This window comes from Hippoglossus hippoglossus, chromosome 19 (genome assembly GCF_009819705.1).
Source record: "Hippoglossus hippoglossus isolate fHipHip1 chromosome 19, fHipHip1.pri, whole genome shotgun sequence".
Taxonomy (NCBI): domain Eukaryota; kingdom Metazoa; phylum Chordata; class Actinopteri; order Pleuronectiformes; family Pleuronectidae; genus Hippoglossus; species Hippoglossus hippoglossus.
Window position 1 is genome coordinate 17,097,687 of NC_047169.1, and position 25,393 is coordinate 17,123,079.

The 25,393-nt window shown below is 39.2% G+C and overlaps 1 protein-coding gene across 1 annotated transcript in view; it reads left to right on the plus strand.

The window, feature by feature from the left end:
- The first annotated feature begins 13,151 nt into the window (after positions 1 to 13,151).
- fasn (fatty acid synthase) overlaps positions 13,152 to 25,393 on the plus strand; it is a 63,813-nt gene continuing 51,571 nt past the window's right edge. Inside the window, exons 1-2 of the mRNA XM_034571119.1 lie at positions 13,152 to 13,467; positions 22,849 to 22,989. Coding sequence (XP_034427010.1) covers positions 22,863 to 22,989 — 127 coding nt within the window. The 5' untranslated portion in view covers positions 13,152 to 13,467; positions 22,849 to 22,862. The remainder of the gene's footprint in view (positions 13,468 to 22,848; positions 22,990 to 25,393) is intronic.

Genomic DNA, 25,393 nt, shown 5'->3' on the forward strand with positions numbered 1-25,393 from the left:
AGAGAGCCCTTCTGAGGTCAATAAAATCCTTGTCCATCTCCTCTGTCCATTATGCTGTGTTTGGCACAACCTGCAGCGTGGCAGTGCACTTACAGCTTACTCGTAGATCCAGTGTCTAGAATAGTTTGCCATTCCCAAGAAAGAGAGACTTTCCTTTTTTGTCTTAGGTGGAGGCATATTGTTCAAGACTTATAATCTCTCAGGCAACAAAAGGCGCTGTCCATTGTCGTGTTCTTTTTTCCTTAGGTAGAGATGGTAGAGTCGGTCTGGTTCAAAAAAGTATTTATTTAGAAGCAATGAACAGCTACTACATAGCTATGGGCACTCAACGTACCGCCCGCAAGCCGCCTAATACCGACGGGGAAGTCAGAGTCGCCCCGAGCGGACGGTGGGTGCAATATTTATAATAATAGGTAGAACTTCAGCAGGAGGGGGAGTCACGTGGCTAGTGCACAGGCTGGTCCCAGCCTCAAGGCACTGGAATTCGCCAATGATGAGGAGCCGCTCCCCGTTTCGTCCCTCCTTTGACAGTAGCTGGGAAAATCTTCACATTCTGACAGTGTTTGGTTTGGTGTTTTAAATCAAGCCTTGAGTCGGCTGACAGCTTGTGAGCTTTCAGTATGGCATGCGCCTTTCCTATCTGTCCTTCAGACCCTAGTGGCCGCTGCTTGAATTCTTTCTAAGGGTATGTCACAGTTTTTTAACAAAACAGTGCATTCATCTATGTGTGATTTTTGAAATAAAGCTAATGGAGTTTATGCTGTAATATAGTAAGTTAGGTATGAGAACAAGTTAAAGTACAGTGTATTGTCTGCCACAGATGTACAGTCTTCTCAAACAGGCATTATCAGACAGGTGCAAGACTGAACTGCGATGTGACGCACACACCCACACACAACAATCAACTTCAAGATTAAAACCAGCCAGCAACGGCTACTATCAGTCACTATGTGAAGGCCGCACATTCTCCCACATATTCAGATTCAGCCCAAACTGCCCCTGCCCCCACCCCTGTCCAACATACTGCACTTGTTTAGAGTTCAGTTTCATTGCCATCTTCACAGACACATATTCAAAGAAAAACATAGATTTTAGTCTTAACAAATATTCAAAGGAAAACATAGATTTTAGTCTTAACAAATATTCAAAGGAAAACATAGATTTTAGTCTTAACACCATCTCTTAGCACGTTTCCCAAATATGTAACCTCTGGCGAGCAGATCTGTAGCTTAGCCAGGGATGCTCTGTGACCACATTCAGGAAGTCTCTGCAACAGCAAAATAGAGAAATAGCGACAAGCGTCATTTGACAGGGAGACTATCAACAGGTCATCAGCATACTGCAGGAGTGTACTGCCACCAGGCAGGTGCAGGTCATCAGGTCACGTTTTACCACTGCTGCATACACTGCCAGACTTTCCCTGAACAAACAAGTACGGGCTGTCTGTGTGGAATTAAGATAAGTCTGTGCTCATATCGACAACTGTATAATACTTTGAATCTGGCAGCAATAAAGCCAAAATCAAATTGGTATCTGAATAATTGATATCATTAATAGCTTGCAAATGCTGAACAAATCTTCACTCATCAGTTTGGTTTTCTTTTGGAATCGGCAAGATGGGAGTATTGAAAGAACTGGTGATTTATACCAACAAACCTCAGTCCAGCAGAGATGAATCACTCCTTCAATGTCTGTTATCGCTCTGGGAGGCAAGGCATACTATCTAATTCCATGTAGCTTAGCATTAGCATTTACTCTCACTTTGTGAGGCAAGAAAATTCAACATTAAGATGCACTATGTAGAGATCTTGGCTAAAAGACTTGTAATTGGTTGGTTGTGAATAGAGAAGCTACATACTGCTTCTCTCTTTGGCTGGCATGTAGCCACCATCTCTTTGATATGTTTTGGTTCACAGACGCATTTCACAACCACAGCAACATGTGGATATGTGTCACTTACTCTAAACAAATTACTTTGACTATTGAATTTGCAAGGTGCACCATTGTGGACCAACAAAATTTGTTCATATTTGAATGATTGTTTTGCATCCCAAAAAGCATTGTCTTCTTGATTGTATTTATCTGTAGAATTGAATGCTTCTAAGCAGTAACACTGCAAAACAGGTCTCATTGCAAACATCAATGCCACTCAAGCTGGACATGTTTGTATTAGGGTGATGGGTAAAACAGTAAACAAAACTTTGAAGGCTAAAACAACTATTTTAATTGAGTGTAAAGAGAGATACGATCAATTGTGTAATTTTCAATTTAAATAGTGTTGATTTATATTAGAATTGTATCTATTTTGTAGAAAGCACAGTGACACTACAAGTTTTTTAAAAAACGATTATATATAAATTGTTTTATTTTAAATGAGTGTAAACCAAACTTTAGGATTAGTTGAAGATAACTTAAGGGATTGAGTCATACAAATTCAATTGTGGGATTGATTTGAAAATTATTATTTATTGTTATTTTTCTGCAAAGTTATCTGCATTTTATTTCAAATCACCCTTAAGATGGATACAAGTTTTAAGTTGTGTGGGTTTTTTGTTTCAACTGGAGGGCCTTTACATCGACGGTGTTTGCTTTAGTATCGCCCACTGGAAGTGATCCGCTTCTTCCCGTTTTATCAGTTTCATACAGAACAAAGTGAGAGTAACTTCTTAGTTAATGGCTTTAAACCTTTCATACAATAGAACATGAGGCACAGAAACCTTGGGAGAGTGCTCATTCATCTGTGTTACTTTAAATACATTTGAATTTAGTAAGGTGTGTTTTACATTTTGCAGATTTTTAACAGTATTGATTATTATTCTCTATTTCATCATATGTCTCAAATAGAAGAGAACAGTATTTAGACTGTCTGTCTCTCCCTGCTCTCCTTTGGATCTGAACTCGAAGGTCATCTATCTCTTTTTTGCATACTTATTTGATACAATGAAGCTTAACTTAACTATCTGAGTGGTAAACATTTATCAGGAACATTTTATCCCTGATATTTGTGTCGATTTTGTAAATCTGGGAGCATCATGCTTCATCTGCTCTAGCTTCTTTAATCCCGTCTGATTTTGATAAGTCGTTAAAAAAAAAAAAACTTTCTGGGGCATATGGCCCAGCAACTGGCCATTCACCATCAGTCCACTCACACATGAGTGCAGTGAAATGGATAACATGCAATAAGTCTATCTTTTTGTCTGACTATCAATTAATCAATCAAATTTTTTTGTATAGCCCATATTCACAAATCACAATTTGTCTCATAGGGCTTTAACAAGGTTTGACATCCTCTGCCCTTAACCATAAGAGTAAGTAAAAGCTAAAACAAAAAAGAAGTTTTTAACAGGGTAAAAAGAACGTAGAAACCTCAGAGAGAGCCACATGTGAGGGATCCCTCTCCCAGGACAGACAGAAGTGCAATAGATGCCAAGTGTAAAGGAGAACATCAGAAAGATATTTGTTTCTGAATCATCATTTACAATACATGTAATTTATTTCTTTGTCACCGTGTGGGTGCTGCATGAAGGACGCAGGAAGCCAAGCATTTATCCGTTTCACCCGGTCCCTGTCCGCCCTCCCCGCGATCGCATCAGGTGCCGAGTTCGCAAGTGCTCGGGCCCGCCCTGTGCTGCTCGCAGGTTTTTGTGTGGAATTCCTCTTTTGCTTATTTTTGATTTACAGAATTTAACAGGGCAGGAGGCAGACACTCTCTATGGCAGTGTTTCTCAACTGGTCTGGCTTCGGGACCCACCATCACCCCTTAATGACAAGACGCGACCCAAATCGAGGAACATTTTTAACTTCTCAATTTTATTTAATGAAAAGATGGTGCAGTTTGAACCTGAGATAGTACAGAATATCACAGTATGCCAACACAAAAAAACAAGTTTAATGATAAACCAAAATGACCAGCAGGTGGCGATGCTAGAGAGGGAAATATTCCCTTTTATACTAAATTAGCTGCATTTTAATTAAAAACCAAAAAGTGCATCTTAAGGAAACAAGGTAATACAACATACATAACAATTCAGTAACTTCAGCCTTTTTTAACAGACTCAACAGTGCTTTCATGCACAAACATGAAATAAAAATGTCCAACTACTGAGAAGTAGTTTCAAAAAGACTCAAATTATATAGCTTTAGCTGAGAATACTCACTCACTGAATCTATGACAACCAACACTGCACTATGGAAAAAATTGAGTGTCTTGAGTAACAGCTTTTATCCACAAACTCAAAATAAATTAAACAAAAAGTGCAATTCAAAAAGATTCAAGTATACAAAATTAACTTTTCTTCTGATTACCTTATCAGTAGGTAAATACTGAAAAACATTTAGCTTTGAAGAAAATTAAGCAGCACTCACTTCAACCTTAGGTGTAACGCTGACATAGACCTGAGTTTGGAGGAATTAATGGGAGAACTGGGCATTTGAAAAGAAACTTTGCGGGATTTCTTCTTTGCTGTGAAATGGCGGGTGTCTATTAGCATTACAAGGCATTAATGCCAAATACTGTTTCACCGGAGTGTGAATAGACGGCACTCAGCTGCATCAAAAATCCCCTTCAAAATAAAAGAACAGGATCTTCTTCTTAACTTTTTTTTTCTTTTTTCTTTTTTCCCAGGCAAAGGCCCCGCAACCCACTGGAAACGCGCTTTTGGGTCGCGACCCACCAGTTGAAAATCACTGCTCTATGGGACTCTATTGTGTCTATTGTCTGACTGATCTAAAGGGAGCACTGAGTGTATAGCACTGCAAGTCTGCTTTCTGGTCCCAACTCTGGGTTGTCAATTCGGATTTATAAGCTGTGTTATATTCCTAGATAAGAGAGCCACTCCATCCAAAGTGGGATGAACGTCTTCTCACATCATAAGACCAGGTTTCCTCCAAAAAGTTTTCAGATTGTCTACATAGCCCACACCATTGGCAGGACACCACCTCAACAGCCAGCGGTTTAATGACAACATGTGGCTAAACATTCATGACCAGTCATCACTGGTCACATTAGGTAGTGGTCCAGAGTAAATTCCGTCCAACATTGTTTTGGCAAATGCACACACCAATTCCACAAAAAATTTTAGTGACCTCCGACATACTAAGCCGTCGCCCTCTCTGGCCCCTAGCATGCAATCGACTATGGTCGCTGGTGTCGCTAACCTCAGGTTTCTTAAGACTGAGTCACCAATGACCAGAGTTTGCTTCTCAAAAGGTGTGTCGTTCGAAATCTGTTCGAAATGTGAACTGGTGTGTCCTTAATAATGGGCTTTGGTTTAGCACTATGCCGCCTCTGGACAGTCACTCAGCTGCCCTGGGCTCCCGGCTGTTCAGGAGAAGTCAAGGGACTGCTAGCGGGGAGCTAAGCTAGGTGGCTAACTTCAGCTAAAGAAGGTTCCAAGCTGCGGAGCCGAGCTTCTTAAACTGCTTTTATCGCTGCCACATGTACTATCATTATTAAAAGAGGCAGAGGAGTAACTAAACATTAGACACACAGAGCAGGAGAGAGCAGCAGTGCAGGAGGGAGGGAGAGAACCCATCGCTAATAGATTAGCCTTGAGGGTATGCTCAAACAGAAAAGTCTGGTGAAACGCAGATTGAAATACACAAAGTCACTTGAGCACCAGAGAGTAGGGAGTGATGGAGCAATATATGTGAATGTTTAACTGTAGATAAGCGATTAGAAATAGTGATATAGAAATTATCAGTTAGCGGAGGAGTAGTTCAGAGAGGGTAACCACCACCAACGATACGTCCTAATGCACACAGTTTAAGAAGCAACCAATGCATTCGATTTAGGCATGATGTGTCCACAGAAATAACAATGACCACTCATGCTAGTCAGCACTGAACATACCCCACGCGTTGGGGAAGAGTAATACCGTCATTGTTTGTTTTGACTTATAATGTTGTGACCAAGACCTACACTTTAGCCACTACTGGCTGCTGATGAGTGAGATTGTAATGACTGGTACTTTCGTAAAAATCTACTTCTTATTCCACTTTTTCCAATACTTTAATTATGAAATGTATTTGCTCACCAAAGTGTCAGTCACTTCCAATAAGGTTTGTAAGAAAAAGTAAAACAATAACCCAAAAAACGTAATTTCGAGCACCAGCAAAAACTGTTTGCTTCCCTGCTCTTTCATCATCAGCAACACCTGTGATGGTTGTCAGAACTTAAATATCCTGTAGCCAAACTGGCATCACCATACACCCCCTACTGCTTGGAGGAGTATTACGTCATTTGAACCCAAATCAAATATTGATAAGATAGTCAAATAGTATGGCCAGCTGGGGGTCAACCAACCCATGTGGGCCCTTTAAGTGAATTGGAGCATGAGCTAGGTGAAAAATCGGCAGGTGAAAAATGACAAAATGTCCAGTTTCCAAAACAAAGGTGATTTATTACTTACAATCAGCAGGGTTTCCAAAAACAAACAGAGCACAACCACTTTCTCTGTCGTAAGCCTATTTCCCAAAAACATGGACAATAACAATTGTTGTAACAGCATGAATACCACAAGGTACAATGACATCTGGCATGAGGTGGTGATCAGACCGGTCCTTCAATACTTCAGCAGTTGAGTAAAGGATTGCAAGATGAGTAACAGGTGTGTTGGGTTCTGAGGTCACCCACTAGCAGCACACACAAACAGGGGAGAACAAAGAGTGGGCACAAGGTGTCCAGAAAAAACATACAAATCACATACTTACAATAAACCAGCATAATATCAGTTTTAACCAATGGGACATGACTCGGTACAGAGAACTACACAAAACTAGTCCAAAGGGATCTTTAGCTTGCATTTACTAGAAAGTGGAAAGCATACTCAGTGGCAATAACTCCTGCCACTCACACTAAAGAATTGTGCAGTTCAGTTGGTGGACATTTTCTGTTTAATTTTTAATTGGTCACTCCAACTCCACAGGGTTTCTCGTCTATAGAAGCACTCTATAATTGTGTCTGTACCAAAAAATAAAGCTCCAAGGTCACCTTATAACTGCTAACTACTATAACTACTCTAGTAATTAAAGCTTTCGAGAAGCTTGACAAGGATGTGCTGTTTAATACAGTCAAATCAAACTTGGACCCATTCCAGTTTGCTTACAGGTCGGGCAGGGGCGTGGATGATGCAACAGGCACTCCTTTAATCATGATTTTTGCACACCTTTAGGGCCCAAAGACCTTTTTGAGAGTTTTTTTTATTGATTAACTTTCCTCTGCTTTTAACTGCATTCAATTGCTCTTCATGGACTAAATTCTCCTCTGTGAGCTTCCACTCTTTTCCAACTGATGCTGATCTTAGGGCAAAATGGGAAGTAAACATTCGAAGGGAAGGGTTCACTGTCACAAATCGGTCCAGGGTGTGTGGCAGGGATTTTCTACCAGAGGATAAGATTGAAACTCTGTGTGGACTTCATCGTCTCAGAAAAGGGGCCTTGCCTGTGTTAACCACGCTATTTACAGACACTAAAAAACATTCAAATGTACGAACAACGAACTCTGTATACATAAAACAAACGGTAGATACTATTTATGATATATACAAAGTTAACTGTGAGAGTGAAAAAAATATTGAAGCACGAGAAAATACTATGTGGAGATCAAGATGGATGTGAGATGACCAGTCTGGTGTCGACAGGAAGTGAACAGACGGGCAGTGCGGAAAGCGGAAGTATTATTGAAATATAAAATTTGAGAATTTTCTATAAGATTCAGTAAGAAAAATAAAATCTAGAAAGTAATCTGTCTCATGAACGCAGCAGTAAAGAAAAATGTTGTTATGAAGATATAGAAAAACTAATGGCACTACAAGCCAAATTAGATGATATGTATCTCATAAGAGCCATGGGTGCTTTTGTAAGGTCAAGTCAAGAGCAAAATAGATGGAGGAAGGCAAACAGAACACTTCTTATTTCAGCAATCTGTAAAAAAGAAGACATGAAAATAAGGCAATATCAAGTTTACTGATAAATGGAGGTGAATGCAAAGACACAACACTCATTGAAAAATACGTTTTCACATTTTACAGTCAGCTCTATACTTCTGCATACTCTCATACTGACACTGCTAGCTTTTTTGGAAAAAGTAAAAAATTCATACCAAAAACTGACATTTCTAGACAGTGGATTTATCGTATTCTTGGACTTTTATTTATTTAAACATTATGGGGGGGGGGGGGGGGGCATTTGCAGATGACACAACCCAATTTTTTTTTTTTTCAAAGATGAATTACAAATTTCCATAGTACTGGATTATATCAATCAATTCTCTAAAGCAGCAGGCGTACAATTTAAAATTGACAAATGTGAAATATTTGCCTTACATCTAGCACCCTCAATTTGTAATATAAAAGTTAAAACTGAAATTAGATATTTAGGCATCACTGTCTTGAGGAATAAAGAAATGAGGGAGCAGCACAGAGGCAGCAGAACGTCATGAAACGTCTGCTGAAATTTTTGATTGGGTAGTTCGCTTCATATTTGCATTTACTTAGTGGCCTAATTTTGTTAATGAGTTTGTTAAATCAGGAGGTCAGGAAAAGAGCAGGTGATATTTTTTACCAGGAAGACAAACACAGATATGACCCGCTTTTATCGGCCTGTGATTGGCTTAGAGGCAGAGTAGGGCGGGTGATGCTTTTGCTATCCAAGGAAAAATATTAACTTGCAGGACACGAATGAATGATGCGCACAACAGGCGATTTAGAAGTGGGTGTACACTATGCTGATATGCCGTATACCCTGCACCACACTACTGATAAGGTCAGATAGTTCATTACAGATACAAACAGCTGTGTAAGAAAAGTCTGACCTGTTACCTGAAATATTGAGCTTATGACGAGAAGTGTATACATTTTGCATATACACACTTCAGGAAGAACCAGTAGAATGTCCTGCCATGCCATTCTCTTGCAGGCATAAAACGCTGGCATCTGTCTTTTGCCTGGACTGGCTATTTTCCCAGTAGAAGTAGCCTTAACCTTATTAAACAGTAGCTAATTTAAACCATGTATATTCTCTCATAGAATATAATTTATTTACCATGTATTTATATTTACATTTATTTTATTTGTTGTTTTATTTATTCTATTCGAGGGTTGACAAGCTTTCTTTTCCACTTTGACATTACAGACAAATTCACAGAATGCCCAGATGTCCCAATTTTCCAGTAGCACTTAAAACCAGCAAGCATTTATGAGTCTCTGTGGAGCGGAGAGCAGAAGTAGTCTCAAAAGTCCACACACATGTGTAAGCTGATAAAATATAAAATATATATATTATTCAGTTTGTGATATGTGTATGTATAAAAATCTCCATATATATATATATATATATATATATGGAGATTTATATATATATATATATATATATGTATACTATATGTGGAGAAAAAAGGATGCAAATTATTTAATTGATGGCCAGACACCTCAGACCCAGACACATTTTGACACCCACACATTTTAAAGAAACCAGAAAATGAGACTGTGTTATCTGTGACATCCATTGAAAGTGTACCTCTCTTGTCTTTACCTTAAGGTAACGGTAAGCTGAGCAGGAGGGAGACAGTCTGGTGCGGTGGTGCTGAAGTCCAGATGATGGTGCATGGTATCGGTGCTCCCTTTCATTGCCATTCACTAACTGAGGTCCAGCACAGGATGAACCATGGTCATGTCCTTCTCAGCCTGTGACAGCAGTAAAACATACTCCATGGTTCTTGAGTAGCATAATTACATTTTAGAATAAAACTCAAAACTCATAATATATTTATATTTTTACAGCTCCTATCATCATCAGAGCTCACATGTCTGAGCATTTGACCTCAATTTGAAAATAAACCTATAGGCTCCTATTTTCAAATACAAGTATTGTTGGGGCAAATCTGTGTGTTTTACTGCCTTGTGATAAACTAATAAATGAAAAATGATTGTATGGTTCGTTTTTCAGATTGTATTGTTTACTTGATTGACACATACACAAATCTAAGAGTAACTCTCCAGTAAAATGTGCTATGAATGCTAATATCTGACTAAACTGAGGATTAAGGGCAGAGGATGTCACACCTTGTTAAAGCCCTATGAGACAAATTGTGATTTGTGAATATGGGCTATACAAATAAAATTTGATTGATTGATTGATAGATAAAATGTATACTGTGCATGAATAATAATTATAATCATCGTAATAATTATATTATTATTAAGGTTAGAAGGCTAACTTTTCCTGTGTAAACAGGGATGCTAGACATGGAGCCTACATGTGGATGAGGACATAGGTAGGGCCTTTGAAATGTTTACAGTTGCAATGGCAGCATGTGGCAGCATATCAGCCCATTACTGGCAGCTTGAATACAATAAATTAAAAGGGTGTGCTGGTTATTGCAGTAGAGGGAATAATATGTGAGAGTAGCAGCGACCCTTTGCTGGGCTGCCTAAATTAGCTCAAACAAGCTTCATTAGATGGGTAATGGAATTACTTTCAATGAAACATGGGCTGTAAAATAAATTTCTCTCAAAGACATGATCTGTAAAATGTACTTCTGCTAAAGAATATGAGACAAGAAATAAATTTCCGAAAGAAGAGCTATTTATGTTAAACTCAAATCTTATACTTGGTGATCATTGTGTTTATCATCATTATTTATCATTATTTGACATAATAAACTGATTAAGAAGGCTGGCTCCGTCATTGGCTGCAAACCAGACTCTTTTCAAGTGGTGGTGTTGGAGAGGGGGGCACTGAACAAACTGTTATCCATCATGGACAATCCCAAGCACCCTCTCCACCACCTAGTGGACAGAGGGCGGAGAACTTTCTCCAACAGACTGGTTCAGCTCGGCTACCGCAAGGATAGTGTTAAGATTAAAATCTAGGTTTTCCTTTGAATATTTGTTAAGACTAAAATCTATGTTTTCCTTTGAATATTTGTTAAGACTAAAATCTATGTTTTTCTTTGAATATGTGTCTGTGAAGATGGCAATAAAACGGAACTCTAAACAGATGCAGTATGTTAGACAGGGGTGGGGGCAGGGGCAGTTTGGGCTGAATATGTGGGAGAATGTGCGGCCTTCACATAGTGACTGATAGTAGCCGTTGCTGGCTGGTTTTAATCTTGAAGTTGATTGTTGTGTGTGTGTGTGCGTCACATCGCAGTTCAGTCTTGCACCTGTCTGATAATGCCTGTTTGAGAAGACTGTACATCTGTGGCAGACAATAAACTGTACTTTAACTTGTTCTCATACCTAACTTACTATATTACAGCATAAACTCCATTAGCTTTATTTCAAAAATCACACATAGATGAATGCACTGTTTTCTTAAAAAACTGTGATATACCCTTAGAAAGAATTCAAGCAGCGGCCACTAGGGTCTGAAGGAAAGATAGGAAAGGCGCATGCCATACTGAAAGCTCACAAGCTGTCAGCCGATTCAAGGCTTGTTTTAAAACACCAAACCAAACACTGTCAGAATGTGAAGATTTTCCCAGCTACTGTCAAAGGAGGGACGAAACTGGGAGCGGCTCCTCATCATTGGCGAATTCCAGTGCCTTGAGGCTGGGACCAGCCTGTGCACTAGCCACGTGACTCCCCCTCCTGCTGAAGTTCTACCTATTATTATAAATATTGCACCTACCGTCCGCTCGGGGCGACTCTGACTTCCCCGTCGGTATTAGGCGGCTTGCGGGCGGTACGTTGAGTGCCCATAGCTATGTAGTAGCTGTTCATTGCTTCTAAATAAATACTTTTTTGAACCAGACCGACTCTACCATCTCTACCTAAGGAAAAAAGAACACGACAATAGATACAAGAAATCTTTCCTGCCCAATGCAATAGGACTGTAGGTGAACCCTCAAAAACATTAGCCCTATAGTTTCTGTCCACACCAAAACTCTCAGATTACTCCTGTGAATCAATTTTGTGCACATTTTATATTTATATTTTACTGCACATTTTATGTTCATATTTATTCATATTCCTATTTATTTATTTTAGTCATGTTCCTAACTTTAACTTTGCAAATAACTACTGCAATTTTGCATGCTTGTGTCTGTCTATCTATCTATCAAGCCAGTCTATAATTAAAGAAATGCTCTATGATTTCATCCAATGAACCCATTTGTCTGTTTCACAAGTGAACAAAGGTCACAGTGTGCTTATTACGCCTGTTATTACTGTGTTACCACAGTAGGTCAATGGTAAAAAGAAAATCAAGCATGATGCTTTGTTAGAACATCATGCTATGTGAAGTCATGAACTCCAGTAACCCAGAGGAGTCAGACGAGCTTTTCTGTCTACGTCATCCTCAGGGCCCCGCCCTGTAATCACCCTATCTCCCAGCAGCACCCTCCCGCCTATTGTCATTGGATTAAACCTCACACCCCCAGCCTGTGATTGGCTAATTTATATGCTTCCCAGAACACTTCGGCGTGTGTACCCACGTGTCCCAAACCAGTTCTGCACTTTAACGTTCGGAAAGCCTAGTACCGTAAAATTCAACAGGAACATGTAAAGCTTGATGGGCTGCTTTTTAAGAAAAGGAAAAAGACGAATGCCTGAAGAAGTAAAGCATATGATATCTGTGTTGTAGGCTGTAAATGGTACAAATAAATTAATGAGAGGCACACTATCACTGTTTCACATTGCCAGTTCCACAATTTATAATTATTGATAAATAACAGGACAGGACACCACGCAAATAGGTTACTATATTATATTAAACCCTAAAACATCAACATGATTTAGCATTGACATGACGAGGTTATTAACGTGCTCTGTACAATTTCTCAATACCACTATTACCGTTAATACGTTTATTTTGAATGCCAGATTAATAGACCAGAAAGTCTTTGGACAAACATTATAAAAAGTAAAATAGAGCTGAGCAGTTGAATGCGTTGTTACTTCCAGTGATCTATGGAGTAACTTGCAACTACTTTATCCCAAGAAGATATCAACAGACCTGCAGACAGGAAATGCGTTAAGTTAAACGTTCTTATTTCATCTTTGGGGAGAAAACTTTGAATGCCATTTGATCGTCTGATGCAGCTGTCACCAGCAGTCTGGGTATCGTAGGAGGAGGGGGAGTATTTGAACTCCAGTAACCCCATCTCCACCGTTTTTTTCTTCTGTCCGACTATACGGGGGCGTTCAACGAATTACTCCATCACTGGCTGTATCCAAGAGGCCTGCCTCTTTTCTCATTGGACTGTGCGAGCTGTCAGCCCATGTGGCGTGGCCAGACAGAATGTGAGACATTTAAATTCATCAGAGAAAAAAGATTCACTGATGCGCCGAAGGTAACCCTTCACACAAGGGGACACGACAGAGGCAGCCTTTCCTCCCTACAGTTTAGGTTCGAGGAACACTACCGTGGACTATCGAGGTGTAGCTGACGCAAATAACGAGACAATACATCTCACCAAGTGGCCCGAAGTATTGCTTTTGCAGAGACGTCACACCGTCGGTGAAACAGGTAAGTTCACTAATGGTTACTAGCTTTGGTGTTCAGCTAGTTATGTCGTCACTAACATGCATGAATGTGTCGCTTACGGTTAAAACCTGTCATTGTTATTTGTTTGCAGTTAATGACAGTGTTATATTAAACTGAAACTCCTTTAATTTGGCATGGCAAGGCAATTGCATCTATGAAAGGGATGACTGGACATATTTTCTTTGGTCAGTATTTTTGTTCACCTCGAGATCACCATATGCAAATGTTAACTCGTTTGTTTCCTCTTGATGGAGATAAACTGTGTTGATGGGTCACATTCAAGCCAAAATTTGAAATTATTTCTTAGTAGTAGCTTATTCTTCAAATATTATGATATATATATATTATATAATATTAAGTATTGATTATGACTAGCAACCTTTATAAATGACCAAAAATGTTAACAAAGATTGATAAATGCCACAACCCCACAGTCATCAGGGTCATCAGGTTAGATCTTATTGATTTACTGTACTCAGAGTAGCTTAGACTGGTACTTGTACTGGATAATTGGGGGGGGGGGGGGGGCATTATAACTTGTAACAATTTGTAAGAAATAAATGTGTTAAAGAAATGCGTTACTTTCTCAACAGCCATATAATCTTGCACAGTTTATAAATCCTCAGCATACTTTCATGTGCAATTAGTGGCTGAACATTCAACATGCACACTGTAACAGTAGTGAGGGGAATGTTTAATATAAACTGTGACATATCTCTGCATGCATCTGCAAGGATGCATTGTAAGAACTGGATACGTATTGCACCAAAATGTTTGTATATTTCACCAAGAGATGGCTAAAACAGTGTGGACAGGGCTCCTCAACATAGTCCATTATTACTCTTTGTATAGTATATTTCAAGCCAAAAAGCACTGAAAAGTCATTTAATTTCTGAGTGACAGTACGGCTGGTATTCAAATATTTCTGAGTTAGGTACATCTGAAGAGAGTAGTATATGTGACCATTGGGTGTCACATTATGTCATAGAAAAAAAGATGTGGTGAAACTAGTGCAATAATAGCAATCAAGCTACATTACAGTCAGTGGTGGAAGAAGTGTTCAGATCCTTAAGTACTTTAGGATCATTACCAAAATGTGAGCTGCTTAGACATGCACTGAACTCCAGGGAATCTCCGTAAATTCTCGCAGAGGGCTGTATGTGAGATGTGAGAACACAAATGTCTAAGTGAGAGCCTCCATGAGTATTCTCGGTCAGACACAGTTCATGTCTGAAAACTGCTGGAGTTAAAGTATTAAAGTTGGGGTAAATAATTCTGGGGAAGGACCAAAACAAATACACCCCATTTCATCCCTTTCAACTCTCTGTGGTCTCTTCACAGTTGAAACGCATCACTGATGTTCACACAGGTCTTCGCCCTTTCACTGCTTCGTTATCTTCATTGGGTTAGCTATGAAAATTATAGTGGGAATAACATTCTGTGAGATATTTGAATGTTGTCCTCTAATCCCTTGATAGTAGAAGGCAGAGGAATGATTACGTTATGTACCTTTAGCCAAAGAGGATGTTTATGACTGTTCCCAGGGGAATCGCTGTATTCCCCCTGTCCTGTGCACAAGCACAAATACCCACATTGCTTATTGGTTGGAATAGTGATGTGCTCCTCGGGTAGCCCGGTTTTCTTTGTTTCCCAAATACAGAAACAGGCCTGTATATTGAAACCAGTATTAGAATTTGATAAAAACTTTATAATTCAAGTTTTTTAGTACATCCTTCCAGGCTAGCAGTGTGTTGATAACAGTGAAATAATAATAATAATAATAATAAGTCCTTTATCAGTCCCACAATTGGGAAATTTGCAATATTACAGCAGCAAAAATACATCAGCAGTAATACGTAGAAATATAAAAGAAATATATAGAGATATAGAAAAATATAAATGTAATTAAACTAATATATACAATGTAAAGAAATATATTATGTGAGAGAATATGTACAGTGAATGGATTGCACATGAACCGTTTATATTACACAGACAGAATTTTGCACAATTGAGAAATGTTAAAGTGATCTATTTATAAAGATAAGACAGTCCAAAGGCAAGGGGTCAATCATGTTGGCTTCCATCTCGACCCACAGTGAGTTCTGTCTCCCCAGTGACCCTGAGGTCACTAAATGTGGTGTAATATTTATTTCCAAATATTGAATTACATTGTAGACTTTAGCATTTTTTCTGTTGGTGTTATATGTAGGAGGTAAGTGTTGGATTTGTTAAAATAAATTTAAAATCCTGAATATTTTCTATATTGTTCTATTGTGCTACATATACATAAATACATGAAGGATCCATAAATATGTTAAAGAAGTATATTATTATTTGTTGGTTATGTTATAAGATGTAATGGGTTTGTATTTTGGGAGGATTATTTAGATTATTTGTTATTTATTGTTTACTTGTGATCCTATTAATTTGGCAGGAAATAGGTCATAAGGATAGGGGCGGGGTTTCATAGTTGATTGAAGCACCTGTTCAGGAAGGAAAGAGGGTGAGTAGGGACGCTGTATTTTTTTGTTGACCTCTAAACTTCGTTACGCAACCTGCTATTTTCTGTTTGATTGATTTAATCTATGAGTTTGTGCTAAGTCCAATAAGTTGATCTTCTTTTTCTTTAATAAAAGTTAAAATGGATTTTACGGATTGCAGTGATTTTAGATCAGCGCATCATTCAATTTATTAGGCCCAACCTCAGTCTCTCAGCAACATGTTTTTTTTTCACGAAGTCGCTGCAATATATGTAAAATTGTTTGGATCAGTTATATATAAAATTAAGTCATTAGCATATAGGGATAATTTTTTGTTCATTATTATAAATCCTCATCCTTCAATATTTGTATTGTATTGCAAAATGCAAAGGTGACAGTGGACACCCCTGTCTTTTCCCTCTGGATAAAGAGAAGAATTCAGAGGTTACACCAATAGTAATAACTAGTGCTTTAGATTTTTATAACTGGATTTGATCCAATCTATTAAATTAGAACACACATTAAATTGATTTAAAGCTTAAAAAAAAGTTTAGGGGGTCATTGCCACACAATGATATGTGCTACGTTCATAGATTGAGGAAGTGTTCTTTTGTGAATCATTGACGTAAAAATAGGCAGAAGATCAGTCCCGAATTTGATATAGAATTTGGCTGAAAAGTCATCTGGACCTGGGGTCTCATTTCTAAAACATAAAACATCAGGAGAATAAGTCACCTTCTCACTCAGAAGGTGGCGCAGGTTCTGGTCCAGGCCCTGGTCATCTCACGCCTAGACTATTGTAACTCCCTCCTGGCAGGTCTACCTGCTAGTGCCTTCCGACCTCTGCAGCTCATCCAGAATGCAGCAGCTCGACGGGTTTTTAACCAACCTAAATTCACTCACACTACTCTGCTCCTCCGCTCCCTTCACTGGTTACCAGTGGCTGCCCGCATCCGTTTCAAAACATTAGTACTTGCGTACCGTGCTGCGAACGGATCGGGTCCAGTCTACATCCAGGACATGGTCAAACGTTACACCCCAGCCCGTTCACTCCGCTCTGCTTCTGCCAATCGGCTTGTTGCTCCCTCACTGCGAGCTAACCACTCACACAAAATCACGACTGTTTGCTGTCCTGGCTCCTAAATGGTGGAATGAGCTCCCCATTGACATCAGGACCGCAGAAAGTCTACACATCTTCCGCCCCAGACTAAAGACACATCTCTTCCGACTATACCTTGGATAAAAATAAATTAAAAAAACACTATATACATATTAAGTCGCACTTATATGGCACTTACAGCACTTTCTAGTTTTGCCTTCGTAAAGTAAATTGTATTTACTTGATTGTTGTTCTGGGTTTGTACCCTCATGGTTGAATGTACTTATTGTAAGTCGCTTTGGATCAAAGTGTCAGCTAAATTAAATGTAATGTAATATAATCACATCAAATCCAACCTCCCCCCCACTCACTTTCTACTTATATGTTTACACCGGGGATCAGAGAGCATTTCAATCCTGTTTATGTCCTGTACATATGGCAGAATTGACAATAAAGCTAACTTTGACTTGAATTTGAAATTATTTCTCCTCTTAAAGTGGCTTTTGCAGCTTTCCATGTAATATTAGGATCTATAAGGGTGTCATTGTTTTCCTTTACATAGTTTGTATAGCCGAAGCAGTTGTGGCTGAGAGGGGTAGAACGGTCGTCCTCTAACCAGAAGGTCGGGGGCTCGATCCCAGTCTTCCCCATCTGCATGCCGAAGTGTCTTTGGTCAAGAGACTAAACCCTGAATTGCCCCTCAAAAATTGCTCATAGATGCTCTTTATGAATGTGCGTGTGAATGGCATTAAAACTGTACTCTTAAGAGCTTTGAGTGGTCATCAAGACTATAAAAGCACTTTATAAATACAGATCACTATCTATACTCGCATTCTAGATTTAAATTCTTCATCTTTAAGCAAGGAGACATCCAATTTAAATTGCTTGAAGATTAAGTTTTCCCCATCTAATTGAATAATTACATGAATTCTGACATGATCTGAGAGAATAATTGGATTAATTCTACAATCTTTTATTATGTACATATATTTTGAATGGATACAAAATAATCTATTCAAGAATATGAATTATGAACATTTGAGAAAAAGGTATAATCTCTGAAACCTAGCCTCAATATGCATCAAACATCTGATAGGCCACATTCTTTACATAACCCCTGAAGGACTTTTGAAGATTTTGAACTGAGGGTCTTAGTCTGATTGGATTTATCTAAGATAGAATTCATTGTGCAATTGAAATCTCCGCCTATCACCCTAAATCCTTTGCAGTTCTTATTAAAGAGCAGCACCCGACATGAATGGTGGTTCATCTGCATTGGAAGCATAAATAAAAGAGTAAATTCCCTGTAAATTCTATTCTGCATTTTACAGGGAGTCAATGCAGAGAATCTAAGACAGGAGTAACATGCTCCGTTCTTCTAGTTCCTGTCAGCACTTTTGCTGCAGCATTTTGTATCAACTGGTGGCTCTTCTCTGCTTTCAGACATGCACTGGACTCCTCAGGCCCTCCGTATTTTCTCCGGAGTATTCCGGAGTATTTCACGCGGACTCACTCTGACATAAATGTCAGAGTGAGTCCGCGTGACCACCTAGTATAAAGTCCATAGTAGTCCAGGAGAAGTCGACGTGAGAACACTTGTTAAATTGTTCGTTAGACATGTAATAAATAAACATTCTGCTAATTCACGGTAACCCAACAAATTTGTGCAAACCTCAACCAAATTTTGTATTGCAAAATATCACAGTTACAGAAATATGAAGCATTTTTAAGATTGTGCCGCATAGTGTTTACTCTGCTAGTGGGCTATCAATGCAGAGTAGTGTTAGCTTCTTAGCCTTAGGTAGCTTCGAGCCAGGAGAACATGTTTCAGCAACCAGTCTTTAATTGTCTAACCTCAGCTCCACTTCTCTGCCCCTTTTTGGATTAGTTAGGAATCAGGCATAGTCAGACACTGCCACAATCGCCACAACCAAGCCACCCTTGACCTTACAGAGGCTATATATCCATCCCTTATACAATAAATACTTTCAGATTTCAGCAGCATATTTTTCACCCTGTGTTTAGACATGAGCCCTCATCGTAGTTAAATTAGGGTGCTGCATAATTTAACCTGTATGCACAGTATGAAATAAATACTATTGGTATTTTTTCATTGTAATGCTGATGATGTTGTTGTCATATTCTGCACTGTCAGATACTAATGATGCCATAATTAACAACCTATATGCTTTTGGCCAACAACCTGCATATCACAAGTTATCTAGGACCTTTCTGATTTGAGGGTGGCCTTTGCTTGTTTTGTAGAGTATGGATAGATTGAAAATGATATGTAATGTAATATATTAAACATGTTTCAATGTGTTTAAAACACATTTTCTCAAATCACAAAATTAAATAGTAGGTTTAAAAAAAACTTATATAACAATATTTCATGTTGAAAGAAATCAATATGAACCACAATGGCAGTCAGTAGAGTGCATACCTCCACCTAGGCCCAACACTCTTATGAAACCAAATGAAAATTCTGGATTTTTTTGGGATCTAAACCAAATTGCACACACTCACTTAATATCAGTACACTTAAAATGCCTTTTTCAAATCAAGATCTATGAATAATTCTCTGAGAAATCAATGAAAATGTTAAATAAAACACTAAATCTTTCAATGATAAACAAAGAAAAAAAATCCTGGATTCACATCTGATCCAGATCTGCACCCAAATTTGATGGGATTTTTTTAGGATGGTGTTTTGCATTACACTAGTTTATTTCTGCTATTATCATAATGATTGGATTTTCATTTCTACAAAAAAACGTAGGTGAGGGGAAGTCAGCAACATGGGCTCAGGCAGTGTGCTAAATATCTAATGACTGTACACTATGTTTTGAGGGAAGGAATCAGAGGATGATGTTAACACTGTTGCTCTACACTGAGGTAGGGGTGCATGCTTTGATTTAGGGTAACATTGTCCTAAGCTGCTAGCTCATTGGCTGATGCATAACACAAAAAAGGCTTGACCTAGAAAGAAGCAACAAAGACCAAAGATACACACACACACACACACTGTTCAAAATTGATATGCTCATGTACACAGAATAGTCCATGAACAGACGACATTGTCAACTATAAGTGCTCTTTCATGCATGCTCAGAGGGACTCCTTTCCAAACCTGTCATCCGGTGTCAACACTTATAATACATTACAATTACAAATCTTATGTTGTGTTAATGAATATATTTTAATTTCTTTCACAGAGACATTTTTGAGAATTCATATTTCATATTTTGCTGCGAAGAATAATTTCAGGGACTTTGAATGACATTTTTTACACTACTGAGTGTTGCGCTGTTGACATGTGATCGGTAATTGTGCCTGCACATACTGAACCAGCTGCTATCACTCTGTGGGGCCCACAGCTTACAAGCACATGTCACACATACATTCAGAAATTCTATTTTAAGAATTTCTTAGAGTTAAAAAATAATGTCTTTTTTTGAATACCGATTAGGAGCTAGATGAAATCTTTTTTTTCTTTTCCAAAGTTAAACTAAACAGAAACAAGTTTTCAGCAAAAATAGTAATTTAGTGGGATGTATCATCAGTAGTGCATTTTAGAAGATGATCTCAGACATGATTAGGCTAAAGTTAAGTAGACACTGTGTAGAATGTTGAGAAGACATTATTCTTGATGTCAGTCTTAAACTCAAGATTATTCGTTAAACACCAACGTCCAATGTCATCAGTTTACGAGTGGCAGCAGTGGATCACAGATATAAATTTAATTGCATATTTCAAATTGAATGATGCCAATATTCGATCAGGCATAACATATATGATCATGAATTACAGAATATCTGAGTATTTTAGTCACCACTGTACTGGAAAAATTAACTAAGTATGGTTGAAACCTATGTTGTAGTTGAAAAGTAAGTTTTATGACCTGTATCTACATACATATACAACCTGTCCAAATACTTTATGACCTGAACTGTTTTATGGTCTGAACTGTGTTGACCTGATCATGTGTGCGTGTCGCTCCGCTCATTTTAACACTGAGTCCTGACTGTGAGCGTCACGTCTCGTGTTGTACTGAGCACAACATGTTGTCATTTTCATGATGTTTAAATTCAGTCTCATAAACTCTGGAGCGAATCAAACAAACACTAAGTTACTTCATGTACTGATCAGGTCCTGATAACTTGTGATGAGTGTTTATTAGTTCAAGTGAGAGCAGAGTGGAGGAGGACACAGAAACTCCAGCTCGGTACAAACCATCAATCAATCAATCAATCAAATTTTATTTGTATAGCCCATATTCACAAATCACAATTTGTCTCATAGGGCTTTAACAAGGTGTGACATCCTCTGCCCTTAACCCTCAACAAGAGTAAGGAAAAACTACAAAAAAAAACTTTTAACAGGGTAAAAAGAATGTAAAAACCTCAGAGAGAGCCACATGTGAGGGATCCCTCTCCCAGGACGGACAGAAGTGCAATAGATGTCGAGTGTAAAGGAGAACAACCAGCAGCTTCTGCTCTGATCATGACGCAGCGGCGCTGATCACTGAGCAGCTGAGACCAGAGAAAATCTGTATTTCACTGTTCTTCCACAAAGTCACTGACCGGCTGCTTCATGTGAACGAACTCCGAACTCACTGCTTGTGTCGCTCTGAGCGAGTGAGTGGGGGGGGGGTTTGCTCATTGTTCCCACAATGAGCAAGCACTTTGGCGACTATGGAGAGAAAAAACTCCCCCAATAACTGGAAGAAACCACTAGCAGAACCAGACTCAATGTGGGCGGCCATCTGCCTTGACAGATTGGGGTGAGCAGAGAAAAATGGGGAGGAGAGGGGAGATGGATGGGAGGGGGAGGGGGAGAGAGAGGAGAGAAAGACCAGGAACAGAATCAGGTTTCAGCTCTGACTAGTTGTTATAATGAAAACAATAAGAGTGATAATTATGGATGTAAAGATGTTATTAATGATAGCAGCTCGGAATCCTGCAGCTCTGGAGTCATAGATACCTGCAAAGAGACAGAGACAGAGACAGACTATGGGAGGGAAAAAACACAAAGTTAGTGACATGTAGTAAAATAAATAAATAAATGTGGGGGCAGAGAGACAGAGAGAGGGAGAGAGAGTGCTCAGTGCATGATGGAAGTTCCTCCAGCAGTATAGGCCTATAGCAGCATAATGAAGGGATGGTTCAGGGCCCACCTGATCCAGCCCTAACTATAGGCTTCATCAAAAAGGAATGTTTTAAGTTTAACCTTAAATGTAGAGATGGTGTCTGCCTCCCGAACCCAGAGTGGGAGCTGGTTCCACAGGAGCGGAGCCTGGTAGCTGAAGGCTTTACCTCCCATTCTACTCTTACAGACTCTAGGAACCACAAGAGAGGCTGTATTGTGGGATTGAAGTGATCTATTGGGACAATATGGTGTTATGAGTTATTTGACATATGAAGGGGCTTGATTTTTGAGGGCTTTGTGCTATGTGAGGAGCAGGATCTTGAATTCTATTCTAAATTTTACAGGGAGCCAATGCAAAGAAGCTAAGACAGGAGTTATATGATCTCTCCTTCTAGTTCCTGTCAGAACTTATGCTGCAGCATTTAACTGGAGGCTTTTCACAGACTTACTAGGACATCCTGATAATAAAGAATTACAGTAATCCAGTCTAGAGGTAACAAATGCACTGACTAGTTTCTCAGCATCCTTCTGAGACAGGATGTTCCCAATTAATGTTGTTGCTAGTCGGTCTGGTATCAATCATTCAGCACAGTGCATATAAAATGTGACATATCTCTCTTACACTCTGTTCACAGTAACTCAGCATGGATGAGATAGTCATAGCAGGCATATCGGGACGTTTGCCTGAGTCCAACAATCTGGAGGAATTCTGGGAAAACCTTATCAATGGTGTGGACATGGTGACAGAGGACAACCGGCGATGGACACCAGGTGAGACTCCACATAAAGCTGGATTTTGTTGATTGTTCTTCAGTGGAAGGTCAGTCCCACTCTCTCTCAGCCCTATTTTTTTGAAGTCAAAATCAGATTGAACTCAGCAAAAATTGATAGAGGTGGGTACAATTTGTAGCTATTAGAATTTTTTTTTATATTAGTTTCACAGAGCAGCAAAATCCAGTCTGACTACCACTGCAGCTGTGAAGCCAGCATCCTGTCATGTCTTTGTTTTAGTCTGTATAGCCGTTTTCAGACATGTCCTGTGGAGGATCTCAGCAGAATTGGGTCCGGACTCTCTCTGCAGTTTTCCTTTTGCACAAGAACAACGCAGTGGAAGATTCTCTGCTCTGTTCACAACAGCAACAAATTCTGGGTGGTACAACAGACAGAGACAGGATGTAACATATTAATTCTGCTGCGGAGACCACAGGATTTTGTTTCCAGCACATCGAGACCGTCGTCAGCTCTCATCACGACAAACTGTTGACATCTTTGTCAATTCAATTCAATTTTAGTTGTATGTCGCCAGGTACAGTTGTGTAACCATCATGTTTCAGCTCTGTCAGACTAGTTGTTATAGTGAGAATAATAAGAATGATAATTATAGAACCCAAAATGGGAGCTGGGTCCACTGCTAGGGGAGCCTGGTAGCTGAAGGCTCTACCTCCCATTCTATTCTTACAGACTGTGCGGTGCTATGAGCTCTTTGATATAAGGGGCTTGATTGTTAAGGGCTTTGAATGTGAGGAGCAGGATTTTTTATTCTATTCTGAATTTTACAGGGTGCCAATGCAGAGAAGTTAAGACAGGAATGATATGATCCCTTCTGAGACAGGATGTTCCTAATTTTCTAAATATTGCGCAGGTGGAAGAAAGCTGTCTTAGAGACTTGTAAATATGTGGGTTAAATTACCTGTCCTGGTCAAACATAACTCCAAGGTTCCTCACAATAGAGAATTTAGAAGTAAAAAGTTCTGAGTCATCCAGGCCTTGATGTTCTTGAGACATTCCTGAAGTTGAACTAAGTGATTAGATTTATCAGGCTTCATAGATAAGCACATCTATATAACAATGGAAGTGTATGTGGTGCTTTCTAATGATATTGCTAAAGCAATGCATAGGCTCAGAAACAGATATGGATAAAAAAGATGATCCATTTGAGGATTTCCAAGGTGGCTCAGCCTGCAGCAAGAGAGAGGGAGAGGGAGGGGGAGGGGGAGAGAGCACCATTACATTTTTTCTCTCGCGCACCCCCTAGTGCAGGGGTATTCAACTAAAATTTAAAGAGGTCCAGTTAGAGAAAATTTCTTGAAGCAAAGGTCCGGAAGATCATAATGTCTAACTATTTAGTGTGATATATATTTAAGTAGCCTAGTAGTTGTATCAACATCTGCATGTACTAAATACCTGACTGTCAAATCAAATGAAGTCAGTACGATTCAAAAACTTTTTGACAATATTTATTGTCATGTAACAAAGAACTGAACATATATGTATGATTGCAGATATGTATAATGTTCTCTCATTAACTAAATAAAAGTAGGGCTGCATTTCAAAATAAGAGAAAATAAATAAAATGTGAAAATTGTGCATGTTCAAATAAAGGGCTTAACTTCAGAAAAATAAAATAAAGGGAGCAAAAGCTTGAATTTCCCTTTTTCTGTTTCACATCTTGACTCAAAAGTCTCAACCAATTTTACAGATAATAAATCTCAACACATCTTAACAATTGAACAGTTTTAGAATCACTTTCTTCCCCTCTTATATCCCGCTCCCCCACTTTGTTCGTCTGTTTCTCTCCCTTTCTCCGTCTCACTCCTGTTTCTCCACTTTCTCCATCTCACTCCTGTTTCTCCACTTTCTCCGTCTCACTCCTGTTTCTCAACTTTCTCCGTCTCACTCCTCTGTTTCTCTCCCTTTCTCCGGCTCACTCCTCTGTTTCTCAACTTTCTCCGTCTCACTCCTGTTTCTCCACTTTCTCTGTCTCACTCCTGTTTCTCCACTTTCTCCGTCTCACTCCTCTGTTTCTCTCCCTTTCTCCGTCTCACTCCTGTTTCTCAACTTTCTCCGTCTCACTCCTGTTTCTCCACTTTCTCCGTCTCACTCCTCTGTTTCGCTCCCTTTCTCCGTCTCACTCCTGTTTCTCCACTTTCTCCGTCTCACTCCTCTGTTTCTCTCCCTTTCTCCATCTCACTCCTGTTTCTCAACTTTCTCCGTCTCACTCCTGTTTCTCCACTTTCTCCGTCTCACTCCTGTTTCTCCAATTTCGCCGTCTCACTCCTGTTTCTCCACTTTCGCCGTCTCACTCCTGTTTCTCCACTTTCTCCGTCTCACTCCTGTTTCTCTCCCTTTCTCCGTCTCACTCCTCTGTATCTCTCCCTTTGTTTTCTCTACCTGT